The sequence below is a fragment of the Anser anser genome (genome assembly GCF_964211835.1).
Source record: "Anser anser genome assembly, chromosome: 12".
NCBI lineage: Eukaryota > Metazoa > Chordata > Aves > Anseriformes > Anatidae > Anser > Anser anser.
This window is the reverse complement of record NC_139733.1, coordinates 2984201-2998401: the sequence shown is the minus strand read 5'-3', so window position 1 is coordinate 2998401 and position 14201 is coordinate 2984201. Positions and strand designations below refer to the sequence as shown.

General features: G+C 37.9%; 2 protein-coding genes across 3 annotated transcripts in view; one reads left to right on the top strand and one right to left on the bottom strand.

The window, feature by feature from the left end:
* Positions 1-37: 37 nt before the first annotated feature.
* On the bottom strand, positions 38-3785 carry SELENOK (selenoprotein K). The gene is made up of 5 exons (XM_083796007.1): positions 3653-3785; positions 3202-3292; positions 2342-2419; positions 1666-1758; positions 38-760 (listed from the first exon to the last, which is right to left on the bottom strand). The coding sequence occupies exons 1-4, from the start codon at positions 3702-3704 to the stop codon at positions 1671-1673; spliced, it is 309 nt and encodes a 102-aa protein (XP_083652133.1). The 5' UTR covers positions 3705-3785; the 3' UTR covers positions 38-760; positions 1666-1670.
* Positions 3786-4016: 231 nt separating this feature from the next.
* Positions 4017-14201, top strand: part of CACNA2D3 (calcium voltage-gated channel auxiliary subunit alpha2delta 3) — a 509008-nt gene continuing 498823 nt past the window's right edge. The window contains exons 1-3 of one of the 2 annotated variants that reach the window (XM_083795944.1): positions 4017-4268; positions 5299-5400; positions 6439-6603. In XM_083795944.1, coding sequence (XP_083652070.1) covers positions 6584-6603 — 20 coding nt within the window. In that variant the 5' untranslated portion in view covers positions 4017-4268; positions 5299-5400; positions 6439-6583. The remainder of the gene's footprint in view (positions 4269-5298; positions 5401-6438; positions 6604-14201) is intronic. The other variant, XM_083795916.1, reaches the window with a different exon arrangement.

Genomic DNA, 14201 nt, shown 5'->3' with positions numbered 1-14201 from the left:
CTTCTGTGTTAGTACTGGGTTTACCAAGTTTGCTACCTTTTCTTCCTTTAAAAAAAAAAAAAGACTAACTTTATTGAAGAAGTGTCCTATCAGCATCAGTACAGTAAATAGGCATATACCCTTATAACAGAAGGAAGTTGTTTCAAGAGTGCTTATAAAATAGGCATGTTGTAAAACCCATTATTGGGCTTAAGGAAGAGAGTTCGTAAAAAGGAAGATCTGTAAAACTGAGTAATTTAAAATGCATTTAAAAACTGTTTTTAGCATATCATTAATATTATAAAAATATGGCAATGTACAAAAAATACAGCAAAACTGACACCTTTCAGGAAGCACAGCTTGAAGTTGACTCTTGAATGATCCTCTGTATCAAGTAAGTATAGTGTATTTTTCATTTGCACAGAAAAGGGTTTTGAATAGAACTTTTTGCTTTTCTAAAAATGGTAAGAAAGACTGCGTACTGACAAGCCATAAATAATTTACTTATTTTGCAACTACAGTAAAATGTTCAGAAGCTATACAAAGACTTTAGACAGACAGACAGTAAACATGTATTTAATAAAACTGCAGTTCAGTTACACTGGATCCTTGAAGGAGTTCCCAGTACAACTTCATTAATCTGCTGGTATTGCAGAACAGTTTTTGGTTAGGCATACACATTCATGACTTCAAACTCATTTGGTCCACCGCTGAACTCTTCTTCCCTTTCACCTTGCAAATGTGCATGCTCATTTGCCTGCCTCTTACAGCAGGCGTTTACCTAAAAGACAAATTATTGCTTGGTTAGAAACAAGGCTTTCCTTTGCAAGATAATGTTATATAAGTAACCATATAAAAATAAAATTGTTTTTAATTTAGCTAAGTAGGCCAAAGGTTTGCAAAATTCTCTTCTTCAGATTACACATCATTGTTATCACACAAAAGCCTTCCCCCCAGCTTTGCTGGCCTCATATCTAGTCAAATGAAAAATCCAGACGGAAAAAGGATCATGGAGAATCACTTATCCATTTTTGGGACAGAACTGAAGTATGAGTATACGTGGTTGGTTTTGTTTATTTCTTGAGTATGAACTTTTTACAACAAAGCTTCCTGGTATTGATCACCTGCATGTGTGTTTTTCTTGTAACTTTTATTATGGTAACAAGGGGGAATTCATGAAAAGAGCTGTTTTCTTAAGCCCTAAAGTAAATTAAACCATACTATATATACATGCAGTGTTAGATGAAACTCCTCTCAGCTTAATGAATAAAAGACAATGCAGATTTTGAATTACAAAAAGCATCCCCTTCAAACAAAAAATCTCACCTGTCATATGATAACCATTAGAAATGCAAAGTTTCAGTTACTACTGATCTGGATGGGACTTTGTATTAGCAACCAATAAAGAGAAAGAGTTCCATATCATTTTTTATCAGCTGTGTTCAAATAGCCGTTCAACATTTACGTAGAAGCTCATCATTTCTGAGCCAAAACTTTATACCATACCCCTTCACACACACTCCCCCCCACCCCCTTAATGAAGTGTCTAACCACTTGGATTCTCTTCCTGTTAACTTTACAAAAGTAGGACAAAGCACTCAATTCTACCTTAAGCTCTGATTATCGCTGTTATCTCCTGGAGTTTTAAGAAAAGTTCAAAGCAGGATATATCATATTTGGAATTACCTTCCTCATCCACCTCCAGCCATTGGTGGTGGATTGGGGCCTCCACCCCAGTGATTTATACGACCCATTCTACGGCGAGGATTTCCTGGAGGCCTAAAAAGAAAACAAAATGTATTCAGTAAACATTCCATTGTTCAACTAGAAATATAAAAACACTGTCCCTATTTTACAGTAATTTCAAAATTAGAGATGCTAGAAAAGTTGTTTGGTTTCAAGTGAAAAGCTGTAACAAAAAATCCAACACAAAACTTCTCATACACAAACTGTTCGAATTACTCCAGTAGTACAAGACAAAGCTACCACTAACTGATGCTTTTACACAGCTCTACAAAAAGGTAAGGCCATCTGATAGATGAAATGACGGATTTCATGTAATCTAACACTTAATTTTAGGAAGTCTAACAAAATAAGAATTTTGAAGATACATATTGTTGATTATGCAGCCTTGAAAAATTAGTTAGACCATGCTGTTATTACAGCTATTCAAAACAAAGTATTATTATCAACAAGTTTCAGACAAAATGCTGCAGACAAAAAAAAAAACAACAAACATTTTAGTCCTCTGACATGACTGATTCAACACAAATCACAACTGTAATCTGAATACATTTGAATCTGAATGACATTTGTCTAAGAAGAGGAAAAAATTCAGAACTATTGATAATATGGAAAATACCCTCTTCCATCACTGCGTCCTAAATAGGAGGATGTGTAGCCTCTTCTTCTCAAATCTGGTTGAATAATGCTCTGGAAACTGAAAATAAAACAGGAGGAATTAGGTTGAATTGACTGTTAGATACAACTTCTGTCCTTTTGAAAGTTAAAGATAAGTGGACTTAAAAAAAAAATAGTAGTGTCAGGAATGAACAATGTCCTGTTAAAATTATTGTTAATTTTTGCAATTCTTCTTCTATATGGGAAGATAAAATCTGAAGTAATTCCAAATTGCAATACAGCTCAAACCCAATTTTCAAATATTTAAAATCAATAAAATTACTTTTGTGTTAAATAAACGGCAAGAAATGCATAAAATGTAAACCTATAACTGAAATAATGAAGGACTGTTGAAGACACCAAAAGAACTCTGTGTTTCTTTACTGGCTTCAATCTGGGCCTTACATGTGTGATTACCACTGTGTGATTATTTTCATGCAGCCAGAAACTATCGTTACCAGTAAAAGTTCTCCAAGTAATATCTCAATTTGATCAGCTATTAGAAACTAGATATTTAACAAGAATACATGCTTTTTCTTTTTTTCAGTATAAAAATGGAAAAAAATCAAAGAAAACTCATTTGACCTGCCAGTACGTTAGCACCAGTTTCCATGTAGTTTTTATTACATATTTCAAAGTGTTTAACAACCAGGGCCATGTTGTCATATTAGAACATTCATACATGTTTTGAGAACAGTAGATATGGGATGTTAAAGAATAAATCCAATAATTCTGTTGCATTGCGTTGCTTATAGTACTGAGTACCATCTACCTATGACAAATCTAAAATACCGCTAATTAAAAGAATTAATTTCTACTTACAACAGAACCACAAAATCTGCTATTGACCAGAAGAAATCTGTTATAGATGACAAACTCCAAGGAGCCCGACTCTGGTTATCCAGCACTTGTCCTGTCGTGACAGAAAACATTCAGCGACGTTTAGTAAGCGACACCGCACAGCGCGTTACATAAAGCCACGTCCACGGAGCGCAGCATTTACACCCAGGCTGCCACAAGACGTGCGTAATGGCTTATCGACAGGAACATGAGCACACAGGGCTGGGAAAGGCGGGCTGTCACCGCCACACAGACACTGCGTCTGGACAGCGCAGAGGGACGATCAACGCCATCTCCCATTCGCTGTGCGGCGTTTTGCCCTTCTTCTTCCCCGTTAAACATACGCCGAGGGACGTGCCGTGCCGGGGGAGGCCCTTAGTGGCCCGGCCCCGCGCCCCTCGCCGCCGTGGGGAGGCCCGGCCGCCCCGCTCACCGTTGGAGATGTACACCATGGCGCCCGCCGCCAGCCCCTGCCCGCCGAGCATGCGCGGCCGGGACGCGCATGGGGCGCTGTGGGCGGCTCCGCGCCGCGGGCTGACGAGGCCGAAGGGGACGGGGCGGGCGCTGCGGCGGGGCAGGTCGTTGCCCTGGGGACGCGCCGCGTCCCGCAGCGCGGCAGCGGGAGGTGCTGAGGGCGGCCGCCACGTTACGGCGGGCGGCGCTTCGCCTCTCAGCGTCTGTCACCCTCACGACCCCCAGCCGTAGTTAGTAGCGCACCAGGACCGCTTTCGCAAAATACACGCGTTTTCAGTAGTTCTCCGTAGCCTCCGGTCCGTGGTGGGTGGTGCCCGTTCTGCCCCTTGCCAGCCCTGAGGGCACCGGCGCGGAGGCCGCAGGCCGTCGTGCCGGGAATAGGGCCTGTGCGGGGCGGGTGTGTGTTCCCGGTACCGGCCCTATACTGGCCGATGTATATTCCCGTTGCGTTGATGTTAATGTTAACGCTCAGACCTGAGTTAAGCATTTGTTTGAATTGATTTCGTTTTTATAAAGCCCAGCAAATAGTGGCTGGCATTTCTTCTCATGGAGAGTCCACGCGTGTAAAATCTGAGGTAACTGAAAGCTAATTTAACATAATGCCTTCCCTTTCTCATCTTCTGTAAACATGTAGAGAAAGCACGTGAGATTCTGCTGGGAGACAGCAGTAAGAAAAACACGCACTTAGATAAAATGCTTTTAATACTGCCTTAACATGACGGGCCTTTTCCTGATAACTGCAACTTAATGCCATTTGCTAACCCCCTTCATGCAAAGGTGGTGTCTGAATTTGAAGCTGTAGTGCATTATGTTTTTGGCAATGCAGTTGTGCCACGGCAGAGAAATTGTTTGCAACTGACAGATGTTTACACAAGTTCCACCTTCCAGAAACAAACTCTTGCTAATGACTGAAAGCAATTGTGAAGGAAAAGTATCTGTAGGAACACATAAAAAAATAAAAATATTTATCCCTCATATAAGACCTAGGTAATCTGTCACTCAATAAACGGGGAAGTACAACAGTGTTTGGAAATAGCGGGGGCTTCAGAGTTAAGTGTGCACAAATGCAGGGTGTATGTTGAAATTATTCAGAGACAGCATTTGTGCTTTTTCTTCATTAAGTATGTTTATGATTTTTTTTTTCAAATAATAGTAAAGTTTCAGCTTAGAACTTGCAGAACAGACTGTAGGTGTATAAGAAAAACAGACATTCACTCAGTAAGTCTTTGAAATGTTGTTTATGGAGTCTCAGGGAAACCAGCTAAATGGAACAATAAAAAGAAGGAAAGGTGTATTGGTACAAGTTTCATCTACGGAATGTATTGTAGATTTGGTATGATGTGTTAGGTGATATTGTTGCATAAATACTAAGTTTATATGGAAAGTGAAAGCATTACTTTAAAAAGGTATTGTCAAATAATAGGAAAATAACAGTACTCAAGGAAAGTATATGACAAATGCATACCCTTTTATTTATATGCTAAAATGTGAAAATAGTATAGTTTTGCTTTTAAATAATTTTCGCAAATACACTTTTTTTTTTTTCCTAGTAGGCTTTGAGACAATACCAAATTGTCTTATGACAGTTATCTCTTATCTCTTTAGAGAACTGTTGCACAAGCTGTAGATAGAAGATTTGCCAAGAGGAAAATAAAAACAGGGAGGATGGCAATGGGAAATTAATGGCAATAAATTGAGATAAAAGAGGTATTGTAAATTTTATGATCTACTGAGAAGACACACAAAATGACTCTTGCTTGTATAAAAACAGATATCAAAGTCCAAGCCTTCCACTGTGGTTTAGACAGAAGCATAATAATGAACGTGAATAAGATTAAGTAGTTATTCCACCTGAACTCATACGCTGTATGCAGTTGATGCTGTCCTGCATGAATTCATCCAATAACAGTTTGAACAATTTGTTTCTATTTTTAATGGATTATCTTCCAAAGGGAATGTGTTAATTCTGCAGAGAGGAACACTGTGGTTTTTGTCTTCCAAATTAAAATATATATATATATATATATATATCGCATAAGATGCTTAACTACGTATGTGCTTCTTCAGTCATTTAAAAAAAAAAAAGTAAAATCACGTGGGAGATTGTCTTGGTTTATTTCATTAAATTGTTATCTCAGTGCTCTAAAATTATATAAGTACAATACAAACTTTCTATGTGAAAAGTAGTTTTGGTGAATGAAATTAAAGATATACTTATTTTAAATTCAGATTACCAGTGCTTGTTTATTCCTATTATATATTTTTCCATGAAAGCATATCCAGGTACTTAACAGTAGTAAAAATAAATAACTACTGCACAAAATGGTACACGAAAATGTTAGTGTTTATAACTATTTCTAAGTGCTCAAATATGCATTATTTATTTATTTATATACATATTTTAACTTTATACATGAAAACGTGAGATTTAGAAGGTGTGGTTAAAAATCTATGGTAGCATAGCATCGTCAAGCATATTATCTATCGGGCCATCCTTGGCTTGGGAATGGGGTACAGAAGAGGAAGATGTTTATTCATGTGCATTTGCAGTTTGTGGTGTGGCTGGGACAGCATGTGGGGACATAAGCTCTGGTCGGAACTATTTTCTGGTGTTTGCACTACCCTAGCATCCTGCTCTGAGCAGCTACTCCCTGACAAAGGGCAGGGCGGGTCGTGAGGGGGCTGTGTTATGTCACAGTTGTTGCTATGCCTATGTCACTCTGTGACCCTCACTTGTGCTTTCAGTCTGCCTGCCTGATGCTGGGAAGTTCAGAGGACAACTGCAGCAGTGCACGTGCTCTTGATGAAACACAGGAGGAGGCATTTTGAAAGTTGGCAATGGAAATACAAAACATCTGGCTTGCCTTCCTGAAGGCAGATATGAGGGAGAATGAAGTCAGGCAGTTACAGGTATGTGCTAAAAGTTAATGTATATGCTGTTTGGGAACTGGGGAGATGAGATCATTTTTGATTGTGTAGTAAACATGTGTATGATGCTAGTAAGAGTAGGGTAGGCTATATATTAAGCTGAGTAATTTCAGAAGACTGATACTAAGTGGGATTTTCTTTTTTTTTCTTTGTGTGTGTGTGTTTAACACAATCTGAACTCTCAATTGTGATATCTTTTGTGCTTTTAGTTTGTTTAGTTTGTTGACCTCTATTCTAGATAGAGATTTGTGTAATCTGGTTCCTTGTGAACTGCGTATTTATATATCAATACCTAAGTACTGGTGTCTGAATAGTGTATTAACAACTTCTTGTTTTTTTTTGTTTTTTTTTTTCATCAAAAGTACCAAAAATGTAGGTCAGCTATTTTTATAGTATTCTATATGCTATGGAATTACCTTCTAGATGAGATGCAAAAGAGTTAGAAAATTGTGTGCATCTGATCATAGAGAAGTAGTGATATAGTATGATAGAGGATGTACTCTCTAAAGTCTGTTTTTTTATTATATTTTTTTTTAAATATGTATGAATGTAACTTTATATCAGAAAATCGGTTTGAATTAAAAGCTAACTTGGAGAAACCTGACCCTGTCCTGAAGAAGATCTGCAAACTGTTGACCACATTTGAATAGCAGAAATTGCAAAGGCATCCTTTTTTTTTTTTATTGGCCTATAGTATTTTTCACATCACATAATTCAAATAGAAACATGCCAAAATTCAGTTAGATCTGAATTACTTGTAGAAGAGCCGATTGTCTTGTAGTATATGTTTTATGTGCATGCATTTAATACTGTATGTATTGGAGGTAGAAGATTGTATAAACTCCAAAAAAAATTACAAATGTAGAATGTTCCTTACATCTTTAAAGATGAAATTCAGGGGGTATTTCACTGTATTCCATCTTTTTTTTTTTAACAGCTCTCATAAGAGAAAATAATTTGCTTTATTTGAATGAGACGAAACTTGGTTATGCTTGGAAATTGTTATGTTGATTTAAAGTCTAAATTTTGATCAGAACTTAACTGTTTAAATGGGCTTCAGTTCTGATAATTGATTGAAGACCTATTTTTTCTAATTTCTGCTTCCTCAGACAAGAATATACTCATGTACTGTAGGGTTTCAGTTAAAGGAGAAGATATCTTGTGTGATATTGTGTAGATATGAACAGGGAGATATATTTTGCAAAGTCTGGAGCTCTGATCTAAGCGTAAAGAAAATAAGCATGTAATGCTCTGAACTGTTTTTCTCCTTAGCTGGGACAGAGACCAGGTGTTGCACTAACAGTTGTCTGTGATCTGTTTTCATTATGCTATTTGTTGGTATCTGAATAACAAACATGATGAGGCTTTGGTGCAAGGTTATTGCTACAAGACAATTAACAGTCTGAAAACAAATATAGACTGAAGGACTGCCATATGCTTTGATATTTACGTAGATAATAGCATATCCTTATGTATAGAAAGTTATAACTTTCTGTAAGCATTATCTACTTTTCCTAGTAACAAAGACTTGACCTCTCAGTAGAATGAAATTGTTGGCCTTCAATTTGAAATTGTAGAAAGCCTAGAAAGAAACTTCCATACTCCTCTAGGCAGGGTGAATAGGCCACTACATTTTCTTTTCAGCCTGAAATAGAGCGTACTCTAGTTGGGCAAGTGCCTGACCAAGGGTGAAGAAATCTGTGCTCCACTCATGGGTGTTGGGTGGTGGTGATACTTTGAATAGCCATCCTGTGGCAGCCTAAGTGTGAAATAACACGATCTACTTTGTTTCATCGCAGTGCACATTTTCTATCAAATTAATCATAATATGTTTGGTTTCTGCCTTATAAAATCCTTGGTCCAGTGTCACTAGAAGTTTGTCATGCATAAGTGGCAAATTCTTACTGGATTAAGAACCAGTGTTGAATACATAGATAAATAATTTTGAGAATTTGGTAGAAGGCTTGTATTGGTAGAGTCTTGAGTAAAACTGGGGAAAAATTTGCATGTTTACATATTACTATTTTTATAACACAAAAGTTACTACAGAATCATAGGTTAGATTTCACTCTGGAAACATAGTTCATTTCTAGAACAGCACCTGACACTGAAGACTTCTGCTGAGTGGAGTATACAAGAGCCATGGTTTTGAGTCAAGTTTTTGTGTGTGTGTGTTTCTTTTTGTTTGTTTTTGTTTTTAAGCCATGGTTAGCCTGAGGAGAGGCTGAGAACTCTGCTGTACAATAACAAACTTAATTTTGCTAGTGGCACCTTTGGCTATTTCTTTGAATAAGTGAAAAACTGTGAAAACGCTAGGATCAATGTAGATAGTTAGAAAACAAGACAGAACACACAAAAGGAAATATATTGGTGTCCAAAAGTGTTAATAATTTTTGCATATTTTTAAAAAAAAAGAATTTTAGAAGTATAACAAATATGTTTATTAATTACCTTTTGAAGTACAATAATTAGGAAAAATAGCATTCATCAGATAGGTCTAATGAAAATAAAAATAGCTTTCTCAAAGGCAGCAAACTAATGACAAAGTTTTAAATAGAACTGGCTTGCTCATTCTTATAACTTATAATTTCTCCAGGACATGCTTGCATCTGTCAAGGAGAAACAAAAGCAGTCTTAGAATTGGTTAGAGGTTTGGTTTAAGGCAAATATCCCTTGCCTTGTTATGCTTTCTGCTAATGCACAGAACTCTAGTTTGTCGTGTGACTGCTGAGACTGAATTTTGAATTCATACACACACAGTATCTGCTTTTGTACATTTTTCTTCCTCTTCTTTTTCTGAACTCATTTTCAAATAACGGGCTTTCTGTTTAGTGAGAAGTAAAACTTAATGGAATGAAGTTTGAAAAATAAATGTTCAAGATAGGGATTCTCCTTTGTCATTATCATTCTTACATTTTTAAACCCTGTTTTAAGGGTTTTTGTTAAGTCAGTCTGTAAGTTGCTGGGAGATGAGTGGCTGGAAAGCTGCCTGGCCGAGAAGGACCTGGGAGTATTGGTGGATAGTCGGCTGAATATGAGCCAGCAGTGTGCTCAGGTGGCCAAGAAGGCCAACAGCATCCTGGCCTGTATAAGAAGCAGTGTGGCCAGCAGGTCGAGGGAAGTGATTGTGCCCCTGTACTCGGCTCTGGTGAGGCCGCACCTCGAGTACTGTGTTCAGTTTTGGGCCCCTCGCTACAGGAAGGACATGGACGTGCTCGAGCGAGTCCAGAGAAGGGCGACCAAGCTGGTGAGGGGTCTGGAGAACAAGTCTTACGAGGAGCGGCTGAGGGAGCTGGGCTTGTTCAGCCTGGAGAAGAGGAGGCTCAGGGGCGACCTCATCGCTCTCTACAGTTACCTGAAAGGAGGCTGTAGAGAGGTGGGGGTTGGTCTATTCTCCCACGTGCCTAGTGACAGGACGAGGGGGAATGGGCTAAAGTTGCGACAGGGGAGTTTTAGGTTGGATGTTAGGAAGTACTTCTTTACCGAAAGGGTTATTAAGCATTGGAACGGGCTGCCCAGGGAGGTGGTGGAGTCACCATCCCTGGAGGTCTTTAAAAGACGTTTAGATGTAGAGCTTAGGGATATGGTTTAGTGGAGTACTTAGTGTTAGGTCGGAGGTTGGACTCGATGATCTTGAGGTCTCTTCCAACCTAGAGAAATCTGTGAATCTGTGAATCTGTAAACATACCTACAGACTTATGGCTACTTCCACTTTACACGTTTTAATTTGATACTGAAAACAACAGCGTTATCCTGTTGCGATATCTTTAGAAATTAAAAAGGAATGATTAACCAGAGGAATAAATTTGTTAGGACATTTTTTGTGATGCGGATGTTGGCTTTTCTACCAGAATATTTAGCCCACAGACCAAGGCACTACATCATCAGCAGGTGACAACCTTGTTGGAAATGATGTCATAATCTTCCGTGCTTTTGGTCTTATCTGCATGTGGAAATTTGCCTGTGCTGATTTGTTTAGCACTATGGTACTAGCAAAGCAGAGGGAGTTGTTTTAAAGACTGGGAATAAATGGGTTCAAGAAAAAAAAAAAGGCGTCTCAGAACGCTGAAGAAATCTAAATGGTTTAAATGTCAGACATATCTAAGAAAACCTCTTTTTGTTCAGAAGGTTGGTCAACAATCTATTTTACACGGAATGTGTTCACTGGGTATGTGTTAGGCATGTGTTATACACCTGATAAGGCATGTAGCATGTTTCTGTTATCTGTAAAGCCCTGTTAAATGTTTGGCATGCATTCCCTTCTGGATGATGGCTTGGTTATGAATATACTCAAAGGGAGAAAAGAGCATTTAGCTCGCTGTTGCTGTGGAGCTGCTTGTAGATAGCTGGTTGAGGAACTTTGTTAGCAGCCATGCTTCGGGAGAAGCATGAACTATGTGACTGAGAAAACTCATACTTGAAGAGTGGGAAAGGAAGCTGGAAAAACGTATGGTCCAGTGTGATGCTACTGCTTGCCATTTATTTGTGTGTCTGAACCCACCACAACGTGAAATTTATAATGGAATCCTCTGGCCTCATCCATGTTCTAGTGAGCTTTGTCGAGGCAGTACCTCGTGGTATAGCTGGGGCAGGTTTTTCTAGCCATAGCTAGAAAGGTAGTAGAGTTTAGTAGGAGTGAATTGGGGGAATTTCTGTGCTGAAGGATAAATGTTTCTGAAAACGAACAAACAAATCTGCCACATATTACTTCAGTTTCTTCTCTTCTCATTTGTATGTATATTGTTTTTGTTAGAGCTGGCTGCTCCTAATGCTTGGTTTAGTGTGGTTGGCTTTAGCAGAAAGTTTCTGTCCCATAGCCTAATCCAGTTCTACTGAACATCCATGCTATCTCCAGCTATAGCTCCTGGGAGAATTTCTGACGATTTATGTACTGAGGCATTTAAACATAAGTTAAATTTCTTGATTATGTCTATCCCTTTAACATAAACAGTATTCTTGATTATGTCTATCCCTTTAACATAAACAGTAATCTTATTGCTAAATGTTGTTGAAGAACAAAGACAATTTCACCTAGTTCTCTGTTTCTTCACACATAATCAATTGTAACTGCATGCATGCCTGAAAATATATATAGCTAGGATATAGACTGTGCTGTTTTCTGCTCAGGTTGTATCTACACTGATGAGCTAACAGAACTGGTTCTTCTTGGTGCAAATTACTTTACTGTACGTTTGGAGTTCCGTGCTTGTATTTGGAGTCTTGCCGTAGGCTCTTGGATGTATACTATTGTGCTGAGGGTGGCTTCGCTAGGGATGAATGAAGGTTGCGGTTGTGCAGCAGCTGGAGCACTCCTGCAGTGTAGACACAGGGTCATTAGCTCTCTGTCCATCTGCTGTAAACACAGAGGATTAGCAGCTGACTTTACAACTTTACCAGCAGCGAAGTTCATGTGGATATGCAGTCCTGGAATCATACTAGATTTCAGTGGATGAAACCTCTTTTTTCCCACTTTGCACCACACCAGCCAGTGATGTAGACTTGTCAATGGACATTAGGTACAAAAAAGTTAACAGATATTTGAGGGATATTTACTACTGCAAACGAAAATGTAATGCAAATAAGGTGACAAATGAAAAAAGGCTTTAAATGCTGCTAGAGGCAGATATCTCTGATATCTGATCTGCAGCTTTAGCTGTTGAGCTTTAACTGTTTCAGACCTAATAACCAAGTTTAAAATAACAGTTAAGGTACTTGTCAGAAGCAGGTAGGTGAAGCCAATTCTGTAATATATTTGCTGAATAAAACAGTGATGTGATAATTGACACGTTGTTCTGAAGAGCTCTTATGGTTGTGTTGGAATAATAATATCAATGCTTGTCTTCTGAAAAGTTATTACTTCAATAAGATATGGTAATGAGAATGAAAATCCTGTAAACTGGTGCAAACAGTGTAGATATTTTAAAAACAGTTATGATTTGTCGGGGTGTTTGCGAAGATGTGGATGCTGTGAAGGGTGCTGACATAGTGATTCTGTAGAGATACCTTCCTTTGAGGTTGCAATATTCTTACTCCGTTCTCATTGCTCCTGATTTTGATGTTTCTCTGTATGTAACATTGCCGTTCTTGTTGTTATTGAGCAGAACAGGGACACTATGGCCATGACAAAAGATACAATGCAAGAACAGATTGCCACATCTGCAAGATGCATTTAAACCAATGGGCTTCTGATAGGATAATCACCTAAAAGCTATAGAAGGACAACGCACCACCAGAAAAATACCACATTTTGCAGGAGGTTTGTACACCTTGCAGTACAGTGTCTCATAGGTTGCATAAATGTTGAGTTACCATATGAAGTACCAGTTTAGGTATATGCAAGATGTTGTACAGTAGACTCAAACAAAGAAGTATTAAGTAATATCTGATTGGGGCACATGCTATACCCACATTTTAAAGTTTATGTGAATATCGTTTGCTCCTGCCATTAACACATGATAGAGGACTGCAATGAATATGATTTAAAAATATATCTGAAATTCTTTATTGTCCTATTTATTGTGTTGTCCATCTTTTCTCATTTCAGATAGCCCATTGTGTTATAATCTAGAACATAACATACACTAGCATTTTGTTATTAGAAGTAGAACTAGCCATGAACAAGAAAATATTTCACGTTAATTAAATGTTTTTGTTTGCCTCAGACTAGGTGAGAGAACTATGCTTTCAGTTCTCTACATTCAGCTCATCATGACTTGGACAATTCATCCTTTTACTCCTGGCTTAAATAAGTAGTTTTTAACTCAGAAGGAACAAATTTGGACATTGAAAAGAATCCCTGGTAACGTCTTTATGTTGACAATTAGTTGAAATTGAAATGTGTTTCATGCTCAAAGAACAAATGTCTAGCTTTTAAAAAAAAAAAATTGTAAGTGCTATTTTCACTCACCACTAAGTATGTTAAGAGTTAAGATTCTTCGGAAATCCAGTCAGCATGAAGCTGACCTTCAAAGATAGAGGAAAATAATGGAAGTCAATCTAAATAATGGGACGATAAAAATTCTAGTTAAATTCTTCCATAGAATAGTATGTTCAGTTCTAATTACTGCATCATAAAAATGGTGTTATAGCAGTACAGAGAAAGGCAGTAAAAGCTGATTTCTTTTAAAAGCAAAGTCACACATAAAACATATATAATAGTATCTAAGTATCTTAGTAGGTCAATAATAAGAAAGTTGAACTGAAATATATCAAAATGTAAATGGATCAAGCAGTGCCAAGTGTTGCATTTTTGTTGGTAACAAAAACATTTTATGCCCATGAAAATTAGTCAGTGATAACAAGTAGCAAGAAGCCTTTTTTAGTGTCTTGACAGAAAGACGCTTCCATGCAGAAGGAGGTTATGCTTCTTCAAACAAACAATAGACTCAATAGATATTAATTGTGAGAACCAAAGAACTTGAATTCCATGATGTGATTTTGTCCTAGAAAGTTTGTATTAGTGATATTGTGAGGGTCCATAGTTACCTCAGTACTTCAGCATAAAATACTCTTTCTGGAATTTTTTTTCCTTTTCTCCCTTCCTTTCTATTGTTACCCTTCCTAAAACTTCTGTTACCTGA